Source organism: Hyla sarda, chromosome 4 (assembly GCF_029499605.1).
Source record: "Hyla sarda isolate aHylSar1 chromosome 4, aHylSar1.hap1, whole genome shotgun sequence".
Lineage (NCBI taxonomy): Eukaryota > Metazoa > Chordata > Amphibia > Anura > Hylidae > Hyla > Hyla sarda.
Window position 1 is genome coordinate 286,253,682 of NC_079192.1, and position 26,645 is coordinate 286,280,326.

At 41.1% G+C, this 26,645-nt stretch overlaps 1 protein-coding gene across 2 annotated transcripts in view; it reads right to left on the minus strand.

Moving 5' to 3' along the window:
* Nucleotides 1–1,445: 1,445 nt before the first annotated feature.
* Nucleotides 1,446–26,645, minus strand: part of ACSS3 (acyl-CoA synthetase short chain family member 3) — a 112,588-nt gene continuing 87,388 nt past the window's right edge. For both annotated transcript variants that reach the window (XM_056574444.1, XM_056574443.1), the window contains exons 12-17: nt 9,713–9,776; nt 6,881–6,962; nt 6,650–6,772; nt 6,049–6,148; nt 5,789–5,964; nt 1,446–2,167 (exon numbers count right to left, since the gene is read on the minus strand). In XM_056574444.1, coding sequence (XP_056430419.1) covers nt 2,099–2,167; nt 5,789–5,964; nt 6,049–6,148; nt 6,650–6,772; nt 6,881–6,962; nt 9,713–9,776 — 614 coding nt within the window. In that variant the 3' untranslated portion in view covers nt 1,446–2,098. The remainder of the gene's footprint in view (nt 2,168–5,788; nt 5,965–6,048; nt 6,149–6,649; nt 6,773–6,880; nt 6,963–9,712; nt 9,777–26,645) is intronic.

Sequence of the window (26,645 nt, forward strand, 5' to 3'; positions counted from 1 at the left end):
GGCCATGAAAGCCATGAGCACTTCTGTCACCTGCCAAATCAGTGAAAGATAAAACATATTGGCCCTCATTTACTAAGAGTGTCGGTTTTATCTCTGAGTGTCTCTTCATTTACTCTGTGTATTTTTCTCCCTGATTTACTAATGTGTCGCATGGGAAAAAAAATTTGTGTCCTTGTGCGCACTGACTGTGAGGTCGCGTTGGGGATGTCCCTTGTCATTGCGCATCGCAGCGCACAACCACAGCGCCGGAGCCAGAAGGATCGCGTACCTCGGGAACAGGTAATTATAACACCAGGGATTGGGGAGGCGACGGGGCAGCTGTGGTGTTTGTACTCAGGAGGATTGTGTATAGAAGTGAAGTGGGGACCAGATAACGCTATATGTCTGGTCCCCACTTCGCTTCTATACACATGTGCCTCTGAAGCGCTATCACTGACAAGCGGAGCATTAGCAGAGCATCGGTCAGCGGCTTCCCGGAGAGATGCTCTGCTAATAAAATGCTTGCCAATGATAGCGCTACTGGGAGCTTATGATTGTGCTCTGTGGGGGGCATATATAACATGCGCTATGTGGACATATACAAAACCCCCAGCGATTCTATATATCTTTCCTCATCGCAGCTTTTCTATTTGAGAACCCTGCAGGGATCCCCGATTGGCTTTTCAGTACCGGCCATTCAGGTATACCGCCGGGGAATTTGAAAGTAAAATACATCATACATCGCTGGGGAGCAGAGCATGCCGCCCGTTTCCCTGCTTAATAACTTTTGATCGGATCAGGTCTCAGAAATTAGACCCGATGCGATCAACCCCTCTGCCCCTGTACTACTACCCCCAACATGGAACAGACCCTGTTCCATGATGGGGGTAGGATTTAGTCAGATTTGCATAATTTCCCGACAGCTCAGAGTCGGGTTTTGGTGAAGGAAAATTCACAGGTTTTCCTGTGAGTTTTTCATCATACTCCGAGTGTTTTTTCTTTTTTGTCGGGAACACGCCCCTTTTTGTGATAACCACGCCCATTTTGATGGGTTTAAAAAACAGTCGGAGTGATGATATATTTTGTCGAGTTGTGCAACCACATTTGTGTCGCATGGGCTATGCGACACAAATTTGGTCGCACAACCCGACAAAAAGAGTTGGGTTGACATTAGTAAATGAGGGCTATTCTATTTTCTGCTATTTGTTTGAGGCAACACAGGAAATAAGAGGCTGTTGTGTTCCTGCTCTCATTTGGTCTTCTTGTTGCCTGACAACTCAGTCCTCAGCCCCTCTCTTCAGTCTCCTGAACGATCTTCTAAGAGGATCTATGACCAGAAAAAAGGTCAATTTTGGTTGTGTCAAAGATAGGCTTAGAGTATTTGATTTAGTGACTTATGAAAAACAAAAGTACAAGACCGAGGCATCTAAAGCTAAGAAACTTTCTTTCAGATACAACATTTGTTTAATAATAATAATAAAAAAAAAAAAAGAGTCAAACACCTACAACAGCCCTTCACAATGGAAAGCCCATCAAGATTAAAATCACACAAATGAGCCTTTAAATTATATTCGTGTAGGCTGAAAAAGAACTGTAAACCCTCCAACGTTATAAACTATGTTTCACATTTAACATGTTATTCATGTGGCATTGGCAGGTAGGATTTCCCATAACAACTATACAGTAAACAGCTAATTCTATTGGCAACATAGATGTATATTTTTTTTCAATGCACTACATAGTCACTTATGTGTGTGCATAAATATGAATGCATACATATGTATACAATAGTACAGTTTCAGAAGGAATTGTGTTCTATCAACAGTTCTTACTACTAATAATAACTAAACAGATAAAATTTAGTTTGACTGGTGATAATGGATAGAAATCACAAGTTTGTTAATTCTATTTAATCCCCCGGGGTCAGTTGCGGCAGGAGTCCTTCAATATGTGGCAGCCAACTCAGGAAGCCTGTGTCAGTTTTGCAGGATGCCATAAATGTGTGGCGGTAAGCATTAAGGGGTTAACAACCTAAAATGTCCTAGTTTCTTTGAGCTGTTATAGCTGCTTCTTTGTACAGTGGTTTGGACTATTTTAGAAAAAAAGGTGTCTCACTGATTCACAATGCTGCTTTTACAGCTTCTTCAATATCTTTGAACACAGTAGGATCCTCGATGGTTGGCCCAATCTGTAAAAGAAAATACAATTAAAAAAAATAAATAAAATAGTGTTGTTAGATTTTTGGGGTTTAGGTTAAAATAAAACAATTGTTCTATTACATAGCTCAAAATCTCCTCCATCCCTTCATCCATATATATAAAACTCAATATGTTAATGTTCTAGCATCACTTCCAAACTGTTAAAGATATTTCCATGAAACTTGGTATACATGTTACTTATATGTCAACAACAAACATAGGATAGGTGATGTAACCGTTACTCACCCCCCATTTGCGACGGTCGGGGTTTTTGTTTAAAGTCCCATGCAAGTCTATGGGAAATGTATGTTCGAGTATAACTTCAATATGGCTGGAGATATTTTTATGAAATTTAGTACACATGTTACTTTTATGTCAAATAAAAATATATGATAGTTAAATTAACCCTAACCTACCCCCTTATGTGAAGGATGGACTTTTTGTCTTAAGTCCCATGCAAGTATATAGAACTTCCAGTACCTTACTCCACAAGCTCTGTATCTCCCGGTGAGTGTGTCATCCCAGCCTCACCCCTTTCACATGCCACACCCCACCTTGCAAAGCCACACCCACCATTTAAGTCACACACCTTAAATGTTCTACTCTTTTTGTGCATTGGTCCGGCTTGCAAGTCATGCCCACTTCCACAAAACCACGTCTCCTATTTTCGGCCTACAATCTCTTCATCACAACTCAGCCCCACAGGATATATTATGAGGATGAGATATGAGGGCGGGAGATGAGGACAGGATATGAGATCAGGATATGAGGTCAGGATATGCAGACAGGATGTGAGGACGGAATATGAGGACAAGTACTTCCTCCTATGTTGCTTTTCCTCCCCCACAAGGATTAGGTAGGAAAAACTGTGGAATGCTAGTAGAGCTATAAAGGCCAATGACAAATCTCTGGTTGTCTGGAGGCACCACTGAGAAGTTTACGACCACAGGATTTTTACAGAGTGTTTGTATAAATCTATATGCAGAGAGCTTCCTCTAGTAGCTGCGGCAGATGGCCAGAATTTTATCATATAACACTCTGTATGGCTGGATTGGGATTTAGCATTCAGTAACAGAAAACCAAAACTAAATCCTTGCATAGATAAATACGAATTTTAGACACTTTTTCACACGTATCTGTTGGGTTTCAGTCTGTTTCATATCTGCCCAAAATGTTTATTTTTTTTCTCAGACTTAAAGGGGTATTCCAGCCAAAGACATCTTACCCCCTATCCAAAGCATAGGGGATAAGATGTCTGATCTCGGGGGGCTCGCCGCCGGGACCCCCCGTGATCTCTATCCTCTGTGTTTCCAGGACTGGCGACGTGACGCGATGCCCCCTTGTGATGTCACGCCACGCCCCCTCCATTCATGTCTATGGCCGGAATACCCCTTTAAAGTATTAGTGAAAGAGGTATTACTATTAAACGTGTCAGATCCTCTTTATAGTATTTTCACAGAATGTCTACAAGCAGAAAGCTACAGACGTGGACAAAATAGTTTGAACCCTTCAGCAAAGAAAACCACAATGCTCACTGAAATAACTTGAAACTAACAAAAGTAAAAATTTACTAAAAATTAGCTAATGTAATTCAGACACTGGTTTTGAATTGTGGTTTAACAGAATAATTTTGAAAAACAAAATAATGAAACTGGTCTGGACAAAAATGATGGTCCCCTGAACTTAAAGCCAGATTCTTAGAGTCAGATTCCACGGAAAAAAAAAAAAAAAAGGTATATCTTGCTCAGTACCTAATCCTGACCATGTACCTCTTTTCATTAGCTCACAGTGTTAGAAATCCTCTCAGGGGAAGGGGCAGTGTCCCTCCCTTGTGGTGGTGGGAGGTGATTGGTGTGTCTACTCATGCAGCCTTGTCCATGAATCATCTCTTGTCCATGACTCATGGACAAGCTGATGCTGCTGCAGGACTGGTTAGTGTCCCAGTAGGTATGGGAACCCCTAGTAATGGGATTTTCTAGGAGCCGTTTTCTTTAATATTATATATATATATATATATATAAAATAAACAACCATACTACATAAGGTTTTTGGATATGACCTTGCCAATTTAATTTTTTGTTCTACAACCTTTGGAGGAAGTTTCTGCACTGAAGTGATTTCTGTAACTCTCAATGAGACTTTTGTACTTTTTTTGCCCCAAAAATGGCTTAAAGGGGTACTCTGGTGGAAAACTTTTTTTTTTTTTTTTTAAACAACTGGTGCCAGAAAGTTAAAACAGATTTGTAAATTACTTCTCTTAAAAAATCTTAATTCTTCTAGTATTTATTATCTGCTGAATACTACAGAGGAAATTATTTTCTTTTAGGAACTGTCCAGAGTAGAAGAAAATCCCCATAGCAAACATATGCTGCTCTGGACAGTTCCTAAAATGGACAGAGATGTTAGCAGAGAGCACTGTGGTCATGATGTCAGCAGAGAGCTCTGTGTTCCAAAAAGAAAAGAATTTCCTCTGTAGTATTCAGCAGCTAATAAGTACTAGAAGGATTAAGATTTTTTAATAGAAGTAATTTACAAATCTGTTACCCCTTTTAGATTTCATTGTATCCTGTATAGATTCAAGACACCCTGTGCCAGATGCAGCAAAGCAGCCCCAAAATATAACCGAGCTACCTCCATGCATTACAGTAGGTACAGTGTTTCTTTTCAAGAAAAATGCTGATCTAAATCCTATTGAACATCTTTGGAAGGAGCTGAAACATACATTCTGGAGAAGACACCTTCACACCTGAGACAGCTGGAGCAGTATCTGGAGCAGACATCTCATTGAGAGTTACAGACATCGGTGAACTACAGTGACTGTCTCAAAAAGGTTGTGCAACAAAATATTAAGTTCAGGGGATCATCATTTTTGTCCAGGACAGTTTTGTTATTTTGTTTCTCAAAATGATTCGGTTGAACAACAATTTGAATCAATGTTTGATTGTCATCAATTAAAATTTTTAGTAAATTGTTATTCATTATTAATTTTGTCAGTTTAAAACTATTTCAGGGAACATTGTGGGGTTTTTCTGGCTTTAACTGAAGGGTACAGTTCTATCCATGTATAGATGTATGATGGACAAAATATGTATTTATGTATGATGGACAAAATAAAAACACTTGAAATCAATGGGCTGTCCACTGATAGGGAGATTCAGTGTCCTTCAATTAGACCCCCTTTTTTATACTCTAGAATGCCCTAAAAAGTTTGGAAAAGCCCTGCATATTGCGTTTTTGTAAAGGAAAGGTACACTTTTAGTTGAGCGATAAGAAAGGACACATCTGCACCACTATGCCATATAGAACTTGTATTATTTCAAGGGAATCACATTGAAAGTGCAGTCCAATCTGTAGGCAGAATGTTATAGACCAGAAGTAGCAAAGCAGATTGATTGTGTGAAAAGATTCCGTATAACTTGTCATTTATTCAAGTAAATCTCTGCTCATTTTGTCCTTAGGAGTCCAATGCGTGTACACACCAAGATAACTGTCAGTCACCAATAAGGACAGCCCACTGGACTTCTTAGCCCTGTATGAGCTGAAATTGGTTTTATTAGACAGGTTTAATGGGAGATGCATATTCTACACTGGGACTGACACTTGTGGCTTACCTGGTATGGTTTACCATTAGCTAGTGCAGAGAGAGTGGACCGAGGAATCTTGCCAGAACGTGTTTTCGGTAGCTGCTTCACAATGACCACTTTCCGGAATGCTGCAACAGGCCCAATATGTTCTCGGACAAGTAACACTATTTCATTGGTTAGTTTGTCTTTTGATTTTTCCACACCTTAAATAAGTCATATTTATATTAGATAGTTAATGCCTTAACATCATAGCTATATGTGGGTATATTTGGCAATAAATTCCTTACCGTTCCGTAGTACACACATAGCCAGAGGAACATGACCTTTTAAAGGATCTTCCAAGCCAACCACAGCACAGTCTGCCACTGATTTATGTAGTAATACGGACTGCAATAAGAAGAAAAAAAACTAACTTGTGTATCAAATAATACAAAGTAAAACTCTCTAGATTTCCAACACTATTATTAATAAGAACATTCTGCACTATCTACAGGCCAAAGTTTAAATGGGGCAAGCCATATCTTAGCTGGTGGTATTTTAAGAGGAAGTTGTCATCACTTGTAGCCTGAACCATGGGTCCCCGGTGGCTTCTGCCTGCCCTACTGGCCTTTGTTGATGGAGCTCTCCTTGTTTGGGTAAAGGGAGAGATCTATTATTCATAGCTGGTGGGAGAGGGAGAGGCCGATTGGGACCACCTATGGCTTCTGGCTCAGGCAACATACTTTGAAAGATAACTTGTCATCCATTTTGTATCTATAAATTAAATAATCTGCCATATCACCATTAAAACACAGTCGTTTTTACATTGACTATACTGCTATGTACAACATGGTTGTATTTGTACCCTTAGTAATATTTTTGACAGGAAATATAGACCGATTGACTAACCTCTTCAATGGCTCCTGCAGATAACCTATGTCCTGCAACGTTGATGACGTCATCAACCCTTGACAACACATACACATATCCATTATCATCCATGTAGCCTGCATCCATTGTGTCATAATATCCCTGGTGAATATGTATGAATACAAATTTAAGAGTAAAATAAATAAATAAATAAATAAAAAATAAGTATTGCAATCTATTTTTCAAAAATGGCTTCCACATTATACTTACGGTAAACTTCTTAAAATAGAGGCTCTTAAACAATTCTTCATTTTTCCAAAGAGTCGAAAATGCTCCTGGAGGCAAAGGCAACCTAAAGCAAAAGAAAAACCAAATATGACATAGTAACAGATTGGAATCCTCATTTTAAGTAGCCTATTGTGACCTGCTGCAAACATAATGCATAACCAGACACCAGCTTTTGGCAGTGTTTCTAAGGAACCCTAAAACTCATTCCTCATGGGAAGTTGCCTCCGGTTCTCTAATATTCTTTAGTGTGTTTGCTTCTTCAAACTCCACAGACTTTCTAAGGAGTTCAAGGCGTTTGTGAATTTTTGAATTTTCCAGGACATTTTCTGAAACCAAGCCCTAGTGGACTTTGGGGTATGCTTGGGATTATTATTCTCACAGTAAGCATGACATTTTTGCTTGAATTTCCTGATACTTGCTTGAATCCATATTTTACTCCATGTACTGCAGCTGTCCAGTGCCAGAGAAAGCAATGCAGCCCCAAAACATCACAGAGCCACCACCATGCTTGAGTGTAGTCTGAGTGTTCCTCTTTCAAACATACCATCTGTATGCTCAAAAAGTACCAGTTTTATTTAATCATTCTGCAGAACAGATTCCCATAACATTGGTTGTTACTGTATATGGTTTGATTATGTTGAAGCCGATTATTGTGCTGCTGAGTCAGTAAAGGTGAATGTCTTTACAGTGGCATAGAGAGGCATCCTAGGACAGAAATGTCTGTTTTCTTAAAGGGGTTATCCACCATAAGGTGATTTTAGTACCTACCTGGCAGACAGTAATGGACATGCTTAGGAAGGATATGGGCTTGTCTTGGGGCTAAATGGCTATGTTGTGAGATTACCATAACACTGTAGCAAGCTTTTTGTGAACTGTGTTACAAATACCACAATTCCATTTTCCTCCCTCCCACACATCAGCCACCCCACCCATTGAAACAAAAGACCTGTGGTTTTCAATCAGGTGCCTACAGCTGTTGCATTAGTTGCAGATTGATCTCTACAACCAAGCGACCAATACAGCCATTGAAGCAGTCAGGCTCCCTGTCATCAGCTGGCTAGTGAGTCAGGTCTCGGCCACATTGCAAGCTGGGAAAAATCTGAGACAACAGTCATTTTGTATACTGTTAAAAATAAATATTGGGGTGAAAATCACAGAAGAATTGTGAGAAAACAGTCACTCGCAGGTACAGACACTATATTATGAACTACACTAACTTTACAGTCCCGGTAGCATAGTCAAATAAAAAAAATTCCCAGAATACCCCTTTAAGTTTCCTTTGCTTTCCATGACCCATCGGTCAATTCCTATATCCAATAGTTTGTTGACAACAAAAAAAGCTGGAGAGAGGAGCTTTGCACAGTTTTCAACAATAGAAAAATGAATTGGACAAATTGGCTCTGGGTCCCCTCCAAGAGCCCTATAGCAACCTCACAGTCTGCCTCTAAGAAACAAATTGCCTTTTGGACTTCAGACCATCAGTGTTTAATATGCACCCTACTGTACAAATGGAAACCTTTGTGCCTGATGCCACCAAATCTTGCTGCAGATTGTTTGCAGTCACTTAAGTGTTTTTGATAACTCTTCAAGTTTCTTGCAGTTATGTCTCAGGCAGATATATAAATGATTAGAGGTGTGGTCTGATTAGAAACTGAGTGTTGTCACAAATGTGAATAAAAGTGCTTCCTCCATTTCCCCATAAAAAGGCTCTCAGAGGCTACTTTTGGTTAATGCACCTCTTGGCAAGAAATCACTAATTGTTTAACATGCCTGTACAATGCACTTGAAGACATTTTGTCCAATTGACAGACCTCTGTGGACTGAGAAAAACAGGACGGTTATTTTGATAAATTGCCTGCCATCGGGGCTGTTCTTATCAAGTTGTTTAGAGATGCTGGAAGCAAAGGTTATGTGAGTGCACACACCAGCTAACAGGCTCTGGGCAGCCCAAACAGACCATTAGTAGAAAGGATCATTTGATCTGCTGACAAGTACAAGCAGATTCCACCATTTCCTTGTCCACTATTCAGACTCCTCTCTTTCTCTGCCCAGGCCACTCCCAGGTGTCACGGTGACCATTATGCGTCTTGCCATTGACATCCATATTTCACCTTCATTTACAGTGGTATCGTGAATGAAAGACCAGGACTGCTACTGAATTGAACTGTATGGTCTTTACCTACAAATTCAGGTTAAGTTTAGGATCTGACGACAATGGAGTTCGACTATGGAGGCCTCATGGTAAACTGTTCAATCCTGCCTGCTCTGGAGCACCACTCTGTCCCATAATTGTGATTATCTGGGAAGCCACCACACAAGACAGACAGTAGTAACCATGGTTAATGGAAGGATAATGCTTTCTCGGGAAGGTCTCTGCTACACTGCAACACTACCATGGCCTGTCCAGTTGCCAAATTTATTGCCAGTCGAGAAATTATGGGACCAGCTGGAATGTCAGCTTTGACAACCTACATGTGTTCAGGAGCTACAGATCCTGCCTTTATTTTAATAAGTGTACAATTCCATCATTTGTTTATATACTGCACTGTAGGTAAATGAACAGTTTTTTTTTTTTAATTTTTTTTATTTTATCGCTTGGTAGTTACAAATTCCTTTAATTGAAAAAATGTGACGTACTTTAGCAGTTTTTAACATTTATCATCAAAAATACATTGTATTACTGAAGTCCTGGTGTGAGCAAATACTTCATACAATATCTGAAAAGCATGTCCCCTTCTAGTGTGTATAGTTATTCTTTGTGATACACAGACACATGTAAGACATGACAGATAAAGTTCAAAGTAGGGAACTTACTTAACTACAATATTCCCCAGAGTGTTTGGCTTCACTTCTTGTGCGTTGCTGTCCACTATTTTAACTGCAACAAAAAGATCAAGAGCATTTGGATTTTTTACAAGCAAATTTTGGATGAGAAAGGTAGATATGTGATCTTAGTCTGTTGTATAAATAATGTAGAGTACACATTGGTAGGTATATATAGTCCCAACCGTAAGCAACACACATTTAAAAAAAAAAAGGTCTTAAAAAGAGTATATAGATTCATAAAGGGTAGCCTAGTAATGATGGGGGATTTCAACATGACTACATGACCATCAATGGACTCCACTACACAGGGAACCAACACCTTATGACAAAACCCTCAGCTCTTATCAATTAATAGACCCATGGCGGGTACAGCACCCTGGAGAGAGGGATTTTACGTTTCACTCACCAAGACATGGCACATACACTAGAATCGACTTTTTTCTACTGGAAGCCTATTGCCTAGATAGGGTTGAATCTACAGATATTGGCACAATGACATGGTCGGACCATAGCCTCATTTTCCTTGACTTAAGGGAATCATATAATGCATATGTAAATACGGTGTGGCGCCTGAATGCATATGTCCTGAACCACCTGAACCACCAACAAAAAAAATGGTGGAGACCTACTTCTCTATTAATGATAATGGGGAGGTATCTGAGTCCACTCTTTGGTGTGCTCATAAAGCAACGATAAGGGGCCATTTTATTAAACAGACTGCGTTTTTTTAAAAACAAAATAGGCAAGCCATTCTTAAAACCCAACAACAACTAGTTCAACTACACTCCCTAAATAAATCTCAGTATAATAATCAAAGAGCAAAGGAAATCTCGGAACTTAATAACAAACTACACCAACTAAATCATCATGAATTTGATTCTGCAGTGCGTAATCTATGGCTGTCTCAGTACTGGCAGGGCAGTAGGCCAGGAGCACTCCTAGCCAAACAAGTAAAGGCTCGTCAAGTAAAATCTCGTATCCCCTACATTAATAATAATTATAAGGATAAAATTATAGACCCTAAGGGCATAGCTGACGTCTTTGCAGACTATTATAATAAACTTTATAATGTTAAACTAGATGAATCTACAATACAACCAGCGGAGGAACAAATACAGCTCTTCCTGGACAGATTAAAATTACCACAGGTCATGAAAGATGAACTAAATGAACTGGAAAAGCCCATTAATGAATTAGAAGTAAGTAAAGCCATAGAAGCATTAAAACTGAATAAGTCCCCGGGACCGGATGGACTTTCAAATTAATATTTTAAAACCCATAAATCACTTCTAGTCCCGTACCTAACAAAACTATATAATGAGGTATTAAAGTGTGGCTCATTCCCACAGGAAATGTTGGAAGCATTTATTGTAACCCTACCTAAGGAGGGGAAATCGTTGGATGAGCCAGCCCACTATAGACCAATAGCACTGTTAAATACAGACTTAAAAATATAGTCTTCTATTCTTGCTAAAAGATTAAATAAAATATTACCACAATTAATACACAATGACCAGGTGGGGGTTTGTGCCGGGTCGACAGGTGACCGATGGAACCCGACGAATCCTATCGAAGGCATTCGATAGGGTACATTGGGGTTACCCAAGATTAGTGTGTTAGAGAAATTTGGCTTAGGAGGAGCTAGTGTAAAAAGTATTCTTGCCTTGTACTCAGACCCCTCTGCAAGGGTTTACACCTCTGGAGTCAGGTCCAAAATTTTTTTTTATTTCAAATAGGACCAGACAGAGGTGCCCACTGTCACCTCTGATCTTTACGATGATGATGGAATAATTTGCGGAAGCAATACGTTCATCACTGGATATAGTAGGAGTACAAGTGGGTAATGAGAACCATCGTATAGGACTATTTGCAGATGACATTATCATTGCCCTTTTAAAAGAATTTGGGGAGTTAACTTTATAATAATTTAACATGACCAAGTCCATGATATTAGGCATCGCAATTCCACCTGATCTTAAAAATAATTTACAAAAAATGTTTTTCTTTTCAATGGGCCAAAGATCAGATTACATATTTGGGGGTATCAATAACAAGTCCCCTATCTAATATAATAGAAGTAAATATTGCTAGGTTATGCTCTATGATATCAAAGGCAAGTGAAACATATAATAAACTGCCACTGACCTGGGCAGGGCGAATTGCAGTAGTGAAAATGGTAATACTGCCAAAAATTTTATACTGCCTGCGTAACCTGCCAGTAGTGATGCCCAAGGGGACGATATCCGTATTGCAGAAGCATTTAATGGAAATAGTTTGGATAAAAAAGAAAGCCAGAGTAAGAGCCGATTTACTATATCTCCCAGTGGACCAGGGAGGAATGGGATGCCCTGATTTGAAAAGATATCAATATGCCATAGTTTTGGAACAACTGCAATACTGGTGGCGTAATGATAACTCAAAACAATGGGTAGAAATGGAGACATGTTTGGTCCCAGAGCCAACGTTAAAAGGGGCATTATGGAGCCAAAGATTGAGTTCTAAAACCTCTGGAAATTATATGGAATCTCCCTATAGTCCAAAACACATTATTTCCATTGAGCATAGGTGAAACCCCACTAGAAATCATACAGATGCAAATTAACAATACATGTTTTAAAAATTGGATAGATCAGGGGATACACACATATGATAATATGTTAGATGGAGGAAAGCTTCTCCCCTTCGACCAATTCCAAGCTAAATACCAGCTACCAACTAAAGACTTCTATAAATTCTTCCAACTTAGACATTTTATAAGCACAGTGGACGTCCCGAAGCATAATACATTTTCTATACTAAAAAATTTCTATACTAAAGAATTTACTGAGCCAAAAGTGATCATGAAAGGCATCTCTAAATGTTATAGGGCACTGCGGGGAAAAAAAGAGAACCTCTGTTGTTCTGTGCGAGGTGGGAGGCGGATTTGGGGAAGTCCTTCTCTGAAGAGCAATGGGCCAATGCTTTCACTTTATGTGCTAGGACCTCCAGGTGCGCATCCCATTTCGAGATCGACAGAAAATTATTTTATAGATGGCATCTGACACCCCACAGATTTTCGAGAAGGTACCCGAATGTTTCTGATAAATGCTGGCGCTGTAACACACAGGTTAGAACACTGGTGCACATGTGGTGGGAGTGCCCTTACATCCAGAGCCTCTGGAGTCAAATCTTCAATATGTAGAATTATAGGTTGTAAGTTCGTTTGGGGTCCAGAAGTAGCACTCTTGAACCTCAACCTAGAGCATTTAACAATCTCAGAAACAACAGTTCTAGCACACTGCTTGACAACAGCAAGAAATAGAATAGCAGCAAAATAGAAGAGTACCGAAATTCCAGAAATTAATAATATACTTAACATTACTCAACACAATTGTCTGATGGAAAGGTCCATAGCTGCTATTAATGGCACACTTCCCAATTTTAATAAAGCATGGTCTAGATGGTTAAAATTTAGGCCCTTGGACAGACTAAACTAAAAGGAATTAGTAACCGCTATTCTATTTCTTCAATCTTCTCTTTCTTAGTACTTACCCTATCCCCTTTTGTTCTTTTTCTATTTTGTTTTATTTATTTCCCTTTCCCCCTCTTCTCCTCCCTTCATTTTCCTTTTTTTTTCTTTTTGGTTCCTCTAGTACTCCCCTCAGGTTTTGTTTGGGTTTTGTTGGATAACTCCTCTTTAGTTCTCAAAAGATCCTATTTTCTTATATTCCTGGTGCTCTTGTCTCCTTTCTGGCACTTGATCGAGGGGGGGGGGGGGGTTAGTAGCAGCGGGATTATACATCATTGTTTGGATTGTTGTATATGTTTGAGAATTGTGAATAAAATCATAAAAAAAAAGAGCATTTGAGAAACTTTACATTTATCTAATTTACTATTTACTTTTACATACTTGAGGCCAAAAAGTTCAATCTTGTTTTTAGAAGGCTTTTTTTTGGCTTCTCTACCATAAAACCCAGATTGTGGAGTGCTGTTTTTTCAAGAAACCAGAAATTATAAAAAAAAAAACTGCTGGACAACCCCTTTAACCTGCTGGAAACTTTTGTCATCTGAACACAAGATTGTTTGAGCTCAGCCAGACCATTGGGTTCTTGGTCACCTCACTTACCAAGGCCCTAATGACCTGATTACTTAGTATGGGTGAGCAGCCAACTCTAGATATAATCTGGTTGTTCCAAACATCTTCCATTTAAGAATTATGGAAACCAAGTTGTTCCTGGGAAACACCTGTAACAGAAATCATTTTTTTATTTGCACCCATCCCCAGATCTGTGGTCCCACACAATCCTGTCTCTGAGCTTTAATCTTAGCTCAAGGCTTAAACATAACAAAATTAAAAAAGTAATAGGGAAAGTAAAAAAAAAAAATTATGCCTATAGTCCTCTATGTCATGATTTTGTTACCTATAGATATGCCATGCACTTTCTTTACTGAACTGCGAAGACAATTCCAAAATTTTCTTTGGAACCATAAAGAACCTAGACTTCAATTATAAAATTGTCATCCAGAGAAAACCCCAAGATGGACTGGGCCTTCCCAAGGTGGAGACATACTATAGGGCAATACAAACTCAACACTGAGTTGACCTTGTGACAACTGGAGACCTTCTTCATGAATGGCCATGGAGAGGTCCACTCTGGGTACAGACTGTTTACACACCCTGTGGCTCCCATCACTCAGCTTCTTACCCTCTATCTCTAATCTTCTTCTAGGAGGAACTATACCATATGCCTAACCCACATGACCTTTACCTTCTATTATCAAACTCCCTTTTCCCATATGTGCTCCACCCCTCTTTGAAGACAGTGGACTCTACTTGGCATCTCGACTCAAAACACACACACCACAATCTCTTTCCCAAAAGTCTTACTCCTTGGTGAATACCATTAAGATGCTATTTTACTGTATATTTTATTTTGAAAATAAAAATGGTAAGAACTTCTGGACTAGTCCTGGAACCATATGTATCTAGTACAGAACGGAGTTGAGGGGAGAGCAGAGATTCCTCCCCTCCAAAGTAAGTATTTCAGTGCACTTATGGGAGATAATAAAGGAGATATATACTGTGGTCGTGCTCGCTCTCCAATATTTTTCTGTTATTCTTTTGGGTTTCTACTACGGCGCCTGAATTTTCTTGAGAGAAGCCAGTAAAACCATTGTATAGAGGGTTTTGATAGAGAGAGAGAGAGAGAGAGAGAGAGAGAGAGACCGCCAAATGCTAAACATCTGATGCCAACTGATGCACTGTCTCATCAGCTGTGGTCAGTTTTAGGCTGGGTTCACCGAGTTGGATCGCTGGATGTAGATGAACCCAGTCATAAAACATACATATTTAGACAATGAAAGGACTAATGGATATCGCTAAGCAGACAAGCCATGTACAGTGATCCCCCGACCTGCGATGGCCCCGACATACGATAATATCAACGACTAAACCTCCTGCCCCGTGTGGTCCGGTGATGGTCACTCACCTGTCCCCGACGTTCCATACCGTCTTCTTCGGGCTCCGCTGCATCGCCGTTGCTCTCCTTCGTCGTCATCACGTCGCCGCGCATGTCGTCCTGTCATCCAATATGAGCGGAGTGCGCAGCGACGTGATGACGGCGATGAAGAGCAACGATCCCGGCCAACAGAGACAGTCTGGAGCGGTGGAGACATGCCTAGGACACAGCAACAGCGATGGAGGGCGACATCCAGGGCAGCGGTAATGGTCCGGAGCAGCAGGGACAGGTGAGTATAACTTCCTATACTTTACATTGCACGGATCCCTCAACATACGATGGTTTCAACTAACGATGGTTCATTTGGAACGAATTACCATCGTATGTTAAGGGACCACTGTACATGTAAATCTCTCCATCTCTCTCTCATTTTATATATCATTTCAATACCTCTAGTAAACACTCCTTGGAAGGTCTTGGACTGTGATTTTAAAGGGGTATTCCAGGCAAAAACTTTTTTTTTTTTATATATCAAATATAAGTTAAAGTTAAACAGATTTGTAAATTTAAAGGAGGATTTGGAGTGGCTCTTTGTTCAAACCGTAACCAATAGCAACCAGGGATACCCAACAATATCACCTATACCCAAGGTGAATAAAAATATTACTAATTTACAAGAGAGAATTACAAAAAAGACTTATCAGATTGTGGACATATTGCTATACATAATAGCCCCATTGGTTTCTATTAGCTACCAATACTTAAAGAGGTCCAAACTCTAAAGAGGACCATTCGTTTGATATTTTTAACTCTTGATTGGTCTCAGTAAGATTATCATGTTTTATTAACATCTTATATTTATGTATAGTATTGTATTATTTCATTTTTATTTTATTCATACTATATAATTATTTGTAGGGAGTGCCGTGGCTCTGCAAGGGCCCTGTAAGTCACAGTACTTACCACGTCTTACAACGTCTTACAATTTAAACAAATTGATTACTATAATAAATTAATAAATATTAATATCTAACATAACAAGCCAGTTGTGTCCACACATCATTTACCCTGAGCCCCAATTCTCTCTTGTAGATTTGTAAATTACTTCTATTAAAAAATCTTAATCCTTCCAATAGTTATTAGCTTCTGAAGTTGAGTTGCTGTTTTCTGTCCAACTGCTTTCTGATGACTCACATCCCGGGAGCTGTCCAACTCCTATGGGGATATTCTCCCATCATGCAAGGGATATTCTCCCATCATGCACAGCTCCCGTGACGTGACATCATCATTGAGCAGTTAGACAGAAAACTTCAGAAGCTAATAACTATTGGAAGGATTAAGATTTTTTAATAGAAGTAATTTACAAATCTGTTTAACTTTAGGGAGCCAGTTGATATATAAAAAAAAGTTTTTGCCTGGAATACCCCTAAGGTGGTTCTTCCTGAGGATGTTCTTTACTAAGCCCAGAATACAGGATAAAAGATAAAATAAAATAAAACAGCCTGCACCCCAAGATCAATTATACATATCTGATGTGCCCCAATTTTAAGGTGGGAACATGACCATGCATCTGATCCAAGACCAATTGTATGTAATAACATGGGAGTCCTATAAGATCAGTGTATCAAAATAATTGTGATATTCAATGTGCCTCATTTGTGGATAATTATGGAACTGCTATCAGTATATCCCTTCATTGAGCTGCAGTTATAGGACCTAGATCCCATTTATCCCTACTAAGGACAATAAATTGTTTTTAAGATAATTTGATAGTAGAAGTTTTGACAGTATATAGAAGGGAATTAACCTTGCACTAGTGCTGTTCTTAGTAATAATATTAATTACTAGTGAGTTTTGCACCTCAGACTGTGTAACCATCGCGGAATTTGACAGTTATTTTTCTAAATTTCTGTAAAATTTGCACGAAATCGCATTACTAACGGTAAAAAAGGTTTCACTCTCTCGCAAAAAAATACCAGCGGTAAATTGTGGCGGTACCGCTTATTAAACACACTAGCCCTCATTTACTAAGAGTGTCTGGTTTATCTCTGGGTGTTTCTTCATTTACTCCGTGTATGTTTCTCCCTGATTTCCTAATGTGTCACATGGGAAAAAAATGTTGTGCCCCATGGGTTGGAAATTGTGTTGCACGGTAAATTGTATATATGCCCCCCGCACAGCGCTATCATATACCCACCGCAGCGCAAGCAGATATATATATATATGCCCCCCGCACAGTGCATGTTATATATGTCCCCTGCACAGCACATGTTATATATCTTGTCCCCCGCACAGTGCCGGTGTTATAATTGCCTGTTGCCGGGGCCCAGGGTCGGTTGCAATTGCTGTGCTCAGTCACTGTGCGCACTGACGGTGACGTCGCGTTGGGGATGTCGCTCGTCATTGCGCATCGCAGCGCACAGCCACAGCGCCGGAGCCAGAAGGATCGTGGACCCCGGACCCCGGCAACAGGTAATTATAACACCGGGGATGGGGGAGGCGATGGGGCAGCTGTGGTGGTTGGACTGAGGAGGATTGTGTATAGAAGCGAAGTGGGGACCAGATAACACTTTATATCTGGTCCCCACTTCACTTCTATACACATATGCCTCTGAAGCGCTATCATTGACAAGCGGAGCATTAGCAGAGCATCGGTCAGTGGCTTCCCAGAGAGATGCTCTGCTAATAAAATGCTTGTCAATGATGGCGCTACCGTGAGCTTATGATTGCGGTGTGCGGGGGGCATATATAACATGCGCTGTGTGGGGGACAAGATATTTAACATGCACTGTGTGGGGGGCATATATAACATGCGCTGTGCGGGGGGACAAGTTATATAGCATACGCTGTGCGGGGGACAAGATATATAACATGCGCTGTGCGGGGGACAAGATATATAACATGCGCTGTGCGGGGGATATATCATGCACTGTCCAAGGGGACATATATAACATGCACTGTGCGGGGGGATATATATACCATGCGCTGTGCGGGGGACAAGATATATAACATGCGCTGTGCGGGGGACAAGATATATAACATGCGCTGTGCGGGGGACAAGATATATAACATGCGCTGTGCGGGGGACATATATAACATGCGCTGTGCGGGGGACAAGATATATAACATGCGCTGTGCGGGGGACAAGATATATAACATGCGCTGTGCGGGGGACAAGATATATAACATGCGCTGTGCGGGGGACAAGATATATAACATGCGCTGTGCGGGGGACATATATAGCATGCGCTGTGCGGGGGGCATATATAACATGCGCTGATCGGGGGAGATATATAGAAGCTGTGGGGACATATACAAAAACCCCAGCGATTCTATATATCTTTCCCCACCACAGCTCTTCTATTTGAGAACCCCGCAGGGATCCCTGTAGTAATAAATAGTGATGAGCGGCATTGCCCATATTCGAATTCGCGATATTTTGTGAATACCGTATTTATCGGCGTATAACACGCACTTTTAAAACTTAAATTTAAGGCAAAAAGCCTGCCTGCGTGTTATATGCCGATAAATCTTCTGGTCACTGATTTAAAGCGGCTGCAGCAGCGTCTGCTTGTTAAGTATTAGCAGCACGGCCGCGGCCACTTTAAATCAGTGACCAGTGGAGTCTCCTCCCCGCTCTGGAAAACTGTCACTTGTTTTCTCCCGCACTATCTACAGGTACTGGTGGATAGTGCGGGAGACACTGATTAAAATGAGCCCTACCTTGTCCGGATCTGCGCTACCTTTTAATCAGCGTCTCCCGCACTATCCACCAGTACCTGTGGATAGTGCAGGAGAAAACAAGTGACAGTTTTACTTTTAATTTTGCTTACCTCCCCCCTCCCTCATCATTCCCCCTTTTCCCTGCTTTTTATAGTTTTTTTTTTATTCTCCTTACCTGGCTGCGCTTCGGCAGGTCAGGAGGGGGGTCTTGCGGGCTGTGTGGTCAGTGAAGCAGATGAGTGACGTCCTCTGCACGGCATCAGTGACGTCACTTTTCATTTCCTGTAGTCGCCTCCGAAAAGGGACATCCCTGATGCCGCGCAGAGGAGCCGGGAGAGGATGTCACTCATCTGCTTCACTGACCGCAGCCCGCAAGACAGCCAAAGCGCAACCAGTTAAGGAAAATAAAAAAGACTATGAAAAGTAGGGAAAGGGGGAATGATGAAGGAGGGGAAGAATAGCATAGGACAGTGGTCTTCAACCTGCGGACTTCCAGATGTTGCAAAACTACAACTCCCAGCATGCCCGGACAGCTAGGAGTTGTAGTTTTGCAACATCTGGAGGTCCGCAGGTTGAAGACCACTGGCATAGGAGGAACATGATGGGGGGGGGATGATGAGACAGGGGGAAATGATGGGGGCATGATGAGACAGGTTGGGGGGGATGATGAGACAGGGTGCATTGGGGGGATGATGAGACAGGGGGAATGATGGGGGACATGATGAGACAGGGTGGGGGGATGATGAGGGGGGAATGATGAGACAGGGTGGGGGAATGATGAGGGGGGAATGATGGGGGACATGAAGAGACAGGGTGGGGGATGATGAGACAGGGAAATGATGATGAAAGCGTGGGGGATGATTAGGGGGGAATGATGGGGGGACATGATGAGACAGGGAGGGGGATGATGAGACAGGGGGAAATTATGAGGGGGGAATGATGAGACAGGGTGGGGGATGATGAGACAGGGGGAGGCACTAAAGGCTTAATGTCTGTATGGCTAGTGGTTGTCTATGACAGGGGGAAATGATGAGACATGGGGTGGATGATGAGACATAGGGGGTGGCAATGAGAGGGGGAAATATGGCACAGGGACTGATTAAAGGGAAGGAATGATGTGGCAATGGAGGGGACGGGACCAAACTGAGGTGCAGAAGAAAACGAAGTTGGGGGGATGATCTGGCATTTAGTCCAAGTCATTTATTTTACATTTTATTTTTTTTACTTAAATTTCCCTCTTAAAATGGGGGTGCGTGTCATACGCCAGTACGTGTTATACGCCGATAAATACGGTCTATAGACGGATATTCTTCCTATATTCGCGAATTTTGCATATTCGCATATGTGAATATTCCCATATTCATGTATTCGAGGAAGAAAACAGTGAGGGGATGGGCAACTTTAATATTTTATAATAAGCAGAGAAATGATGCCGGCACTAATGTCTATGTTTAGCAGAAATCAAACACTAACCGACCTCTTCGTTATAATTCGATGGTCACAATGAATGGCTGTATGGCGCGTGTAAAATGACTTCAGGTGGTGCTCACATTAAAAGAAGGCAGTTCACATTGAGCAAATATTTAACGGAGAAGTTAGAAACAATGGAGCACTCACCACTCACCGTCTACCCCTCGCCTCTTGTCTGCACCCCGTTATTCCGCTCCTTGTTGTGTAATGTGATGTCTATGTTGGAATAAAAGCCACTACTTCAAGACTTCGAAATGTGGCGAGTGCTCCATTGTTTCTAACCTCTCCGTTAAATATCAACTTTACTATTGGTTGCTAGGGATGTTGTTGATAATCTCTGACAAGTGTATTTGCATTATTCTAATTGGCCCACAAGTGAAAAGAAGGAATATGTGAATATTCACATATGTGAATATGCGGAAAAAAGTGAATATTCGTAATTTTGAATATATAGCGAATATATTCGCAATATTTGTGAATTTGCGATAAAAATTTGAAATGTGAATATTTGCGCCCAACACTAGTATTAAAGCCCCAGGTTTGGAGCTGCCAAACATGATAGATTTCTAATAAGAATCACACCTGTTGGGACAGATGGTTATGTCCCATGGCAATAAAGAAGATGAGAGACCTGGTGGGTGTATATGCACATCACTATCCCTATTTAATTTCTAAGGGGTCAGAATATACTCAGTTGGAGAAATCCACATACAACACACTTTTAAAGAATCACTCTGTGTAAAAATAATGCACTATTTTATACCTAGTACAGGGTCCCTGGGGACAGATATGCTGCTCCTATAGTCAGTGAATAGAAAATCGAACGAAGTGTGATCAGAATCTTTCTCCTGAAATGTGGTTGGCGCCACATACATCATCATGAGCTACATGCAGCAAACTTCTTGAAGGCTGTAAAATATATTACTAAAATAATCTCAATGTGGCACATTTATAAAAACATTTATGAAACTATTGATTTATATTATAATTACAGGATATTCAGTTATTTATTCTTAATTTAGCAATTTTACCACTAGAGGGTGCTAAAACTTCATAAACATCCACATAAGAAACCTAAAACGGGGCCTGGAACCAGCAGAAGATGTGTTAGTGTTCTAAACCAAGCATATATAACTTTGCATATAGCTATATTATCTACTTGTACACAAGGTATATACATACATAACATAACATATATACATACACATATACAAAGATGTTCATGTAACTGTGCATATAAAAACAATAACAACATATATAGATACTCACAGATACACATCATGCACAAACCAAATATCCATGGGGTCTTCAGGATTCCCCGCCCAGTTCAATATACATATTGTCCAAAAGTAAAAACCCCTTTCTGGTATATGAGCTGATCCCTGAAGCTCCTACTGCTAAGATCACTGGGTGAAAAAAGCTGATATAGGGGCAAGGCTGGTGCAAGGATTTTTGCCACCCTAGGCGAAAGCAAATTTTGCGGCCACGCCCTTTGACACACCCCACTTTAATACTGGGGTTACACACTGTAACAAACCTCCATGTCATGTAATCACCTTACTACTCGGGTAAGACACTGTAACAATACCACTCCTCATGTAATCTCCTTACTACTGGGGTGACACACTGTAATAAACCCCCTCCTCATCTAATCTCCTTACTACTGGGGTGACACACTGTAACAAACCCCCTCCTCATGTAATCTCCTTACTACTGGGGTGACACACTGTAATAAACCCCCTCCTCATATAATCTCCTTACTACTGGGGTGACACACTGTAACAAACCTCCTCCTCATGTAATCTCATTACTAGTGGGGTGACACACTGTATCAAACCCCTTCCCCATGTAATCTTCTTACTATTGGGGTGACACACTGTAATAAACCTCCTCCTCATGTAATCTCCTTACTACTGGGGTGACACACTGTAATAAACCTCCTCCTCATGTAATCTCCTTACTACTGGGGTGACACACTGTAATAAACCTCCTCCTCATGTAATCTTCTTACTACTGGGGTGACACACTGTAATAACACTCCTCCTCATGTAATCTCCTTATTACTGGGGTGACACACTGTAACAAATCTCCTCATGTAATCTCCTTACTACTGGGGTGACACACTGTAATAAACCTCCTCATGTAATCACCTTACTACTGGGGCGACACACTGTAATAAACCCCCTCCTCATGTAATCTCCTTACTACTGGGATGAAACACTGTAACAAACCTCCTCCTCATGTAATCACCTTACTACTGGGGTGACACACTGTAATAAACCCCCTCCTCATATAATCTCCTTACTACTGGGGTGACACACTGTAATAAACCTCTTCCTCATGTAATTTCCTTACTACTGGGGTGACACACTGTAATTAGCCTCCTCCTCATGTAATCTCCTTACTACTGGGGTGACACACTGAAATAAACCCCCTCCTCATGTAATCTCCTTACTACTGGGGTGACACACTGTAATAAACCTCCTCCTCATGTAATTTCCTTACTACTGGGGTGACACACTGTAATAAACCTCCTCCTCATGTAATCTCCTCACTACTGGGGTGACACTGTAATTAACCTCGTCCTTATGTAATCTCCTTACTACTGGGGTGACACACTGTCATAAACCTCCTCCTCATGTAATCTCCTTACTACTGGGGTGACACACTGTAATAAACCTCCTCATGTAATCTCCTTACTACTGGGGTGACACACTGTCATAAACCTCCTCCTCATGTTATCTCCTTACTACTGGGGTGACACACTGTAATAAACCTCCTCCTCATGTAATTTCCTTACTACTGGGGTGACACACTGTAATTAGCCTCCTCCTCATGTAATCTCCTTACTACTGGGGTGACACACTGAAATAAACCCCCTCCTCATGTAATCTCCTTACTACTGGGGTGACACACTGTAATAAACCTCCTCCTCATGTAATTTCCTTACTACTGGGGTGACACACTGTAATAAACCTCCTCCTCATGTAATCTCCTCACTACTGGGGTGACACTGTAATTAACCTCGTCCTTATGTAATCTCCTTACTACTGGGGTGACACACTGTCATAAACCTCCTCCTCATGTAATCTCCTTACTACTGGGGTGACACACTGTAATAAACCTCCTCCTCATGCAATCTCCTTACTACTGGGATGACACACTGTAATAAACCTCCTCCTCATGTAATCTCCTTACTACTGGGGTGACACACTATAACAGACCCTCTCCCCATGAAATCTTCTTACTATTGGGGTGACACACTGTAATAAACCCCCTCCTCACTAATCTCCTTACTACTGGGGTGACACACTGTAATTAACCTCCTCCTCATGTAATCTCCTTACTACTGGGGTGACACACTGTAATAAACCCCCTCCTCATATAATTTCCTTACTACTTGGGTGACACACTGTAACAAACCTCCTCCTCATGTAATCTCATTACTACTGTGGTGAAACACTGTAATAAACCTCCTCCTCATGTAATCTCCTTACTACTGGGGTGACACACTGTAATAAACCTCCCCCTCATGTAATCTTCTTACTACTGGGGTGACACACTGTAATAAACCCCTCCCCATGTAATCTTCTTACTATTGGGGTGATACACTGTAATAAACCTCCTCCTCATGTAATCTCCTTACTACTGGGGTGACACACTGTAACAAATCTCCTCCTCATGTAATCTCCTTACTACTGGGGTGACACACTGTAATAAACCTCCTCCTCATGTAATCACCTTACTACTGGGGCGACACACTGTAATAAACCCCCTCCTCATGTAATCTCCTTACTACTGGGGTGACACACTGTAACAAACCTCCTCCTCATGTAATCACCTTACTACTCGGGCGACACACTGTAATAAACCCCCTCCTCATGTAAACTCCTTACTACTGGGGTGACACACTGTAACAAACCTCCTCCTCATGTAATCACCTTACTACTGGGGTGACACACTGTAATAAACCCCCTCCTCATGTAATCTCCTTACTACTGGGGTGACACACTGAAATAAACCCCCTCCTCATGTAATCTCCTTACTACTGAGGTGACACACTGTAATAAACCCCCTCCTTTTGTAATCTCCTTACTACTGGGGTGACACACTGTAATAAACCTCCTCCTCATCTAATCTCCTTACTACTGGGGTGACACACTGTAATTAACCTCCTCCTCATGTAATCTCCTTACTACTGGGGTGACACTGTAATTAACCTCGTCCTTATGTAATCTCCTTACTTCTGGGGTGACACACTGTAACAAACCTCCTCCTCATGTAATCTCCTTACTACTGGGGTGACACACTGTAATAAACCTCCTCCTCATGTAATCTCCTTACTACTGGGATGACACACTGTAATAAACCTCCCCCTCATGTAATCTTCTTACTACTGGGGTGACACACTGTAATAAACCCCTCCTCATGTAATCTCCTTACTACTGGGGTGACACACTGTAACAAACCTCCTCCTCATGTAATCTTCTTACTACTGGGGTGACACACTGTAATAAACCTCCTCCTCATGTAATCTTCTTACTAATGGGGTGACACACTGTAATAAACCCCCTCCTCATGTAATCTCCTTACTACTGGGGTAACACACTGTAACAAACCTCCTCCTCATGTAATCTCCTTACTACTGGGGTGACACACTTATAACAAACCCTCTCCACATGTAATCTTCTTACTATTGGGGTGACAGGCTGTAACAAACCTACATAATGCCATCACTGTCCTATATAGCCCAATCGGTGGTGGAGGGGCGGAGACAGAGTTGTGATGTCATGAGGCAGAGGCCATCAGTGAACTTGCCTGTCTGCCTCTTAGGAGCATGTTGCCGCTGAAAGCAGTACTCCTCCGAGGCGGACAGACATGATCACTCAGGAGAGGCTAGGGGGTTGGGGTGGATGTATGGAGGCGCGCACGATGTCAGGATGTTGGACGGACCTGACCTGCCTGTCTGCCTCGGAGCTGGCACTACACTCCTCCAGCAGGCTGAAGAAGGCATATTATTATGGTACCGGAAGGGATTTGGTTAGGGGGTGTGTGCGATGGTGGTACTGGCTGGGCAGGTGCTTTGGATGAGCAGCATGTGCTTCGGATGCTGGCCGGCTACTAACATTCTTGCAGTTGGCAGAGCGGCGCCCTTATCAAGAGAGCACTCTAGGCAGCTGCCTATTTTGCCTATAGGCAGGACCGGCCCCCTGCAGGGGTAAAAAAAAATAATAATAATAATCACATAACACCTATTTAAATCAATGAGTACCATCACATCTGCTACATAAAGTCAAAAGCATGCACCTCCTCAGATGTTTAGTGAGAGCAGGACAAGAGTTTATTCTTTTGTGCTATACTTCCTCCTTTTCCATAAAAATGAGTGAAGGAAGAAGAAGTTACGATTCAGGGTATAGTATGACTCAGGGATACGTCAAAGACCGGATCAGATCCCAGTCCAGTCTCTGAGATTAAAAGGGGTTATCCAGGAAAAAAAACTTTTTTTTTTATATATCAACTGGCTCCAGATAGTTAAACAGATTTGAACCGCCCAGTTTAGAAGAGGTTTGCTATAGGGATTTGCTTCTGAACTGGGCGGTTCCCGAGACACGTGTCATCAGAGATCATTTTGACAGAAAAGAACAACTCAACTTCAGAAGCTCATAAGTACTGAAAGAATTAAGATTTTTAATAGAAGTAATTTACAAATCTATTTAACTTTCTGGAGCCAAGTGATATTTAAAAAAACATTTTTTCCTGGATAACCCTTTTAAATATACATTTCCATAAGGCAAATTTTGGAAAATACTTTTCTGATCTGATAGGATGGGTCACATTTTGTCACCTTGGTTTTGAATATATAGCTCCAGTATGCAGAGCCTTTTTTTCTTCATTATCATATCCAGTCCCGGTAAATAAAAACCCTGGCCCTGATTTACTAAGAGTGTTGGGTTTTTAATAGTGTGAAATGTTGTTTCAGACCTGCAGGATTCCACTATCTTTACTATGGGGATTCATAGGTCGAGAAAGTTCTGACTAGCTTTTTCTTCATGGAAAATTTTCAGCTATTTATTCACATTTTGCAAATGGATTTTGTGAATTTTGTGAGAGTGCAATACTAAATAGGTCAGGTTGTGAGATCACACCCCTTTTTAGGTCGACCACGCCTCTTTTCTGGCCAAGCACTTCCCTTTTTCGGGTTTGTAGGATTATTTTGGGGCATTACACCACAAATTATTGTGCAGACACAATTTATGTTGCAATGTGCCAATTAGTAGCGCACTGCATCA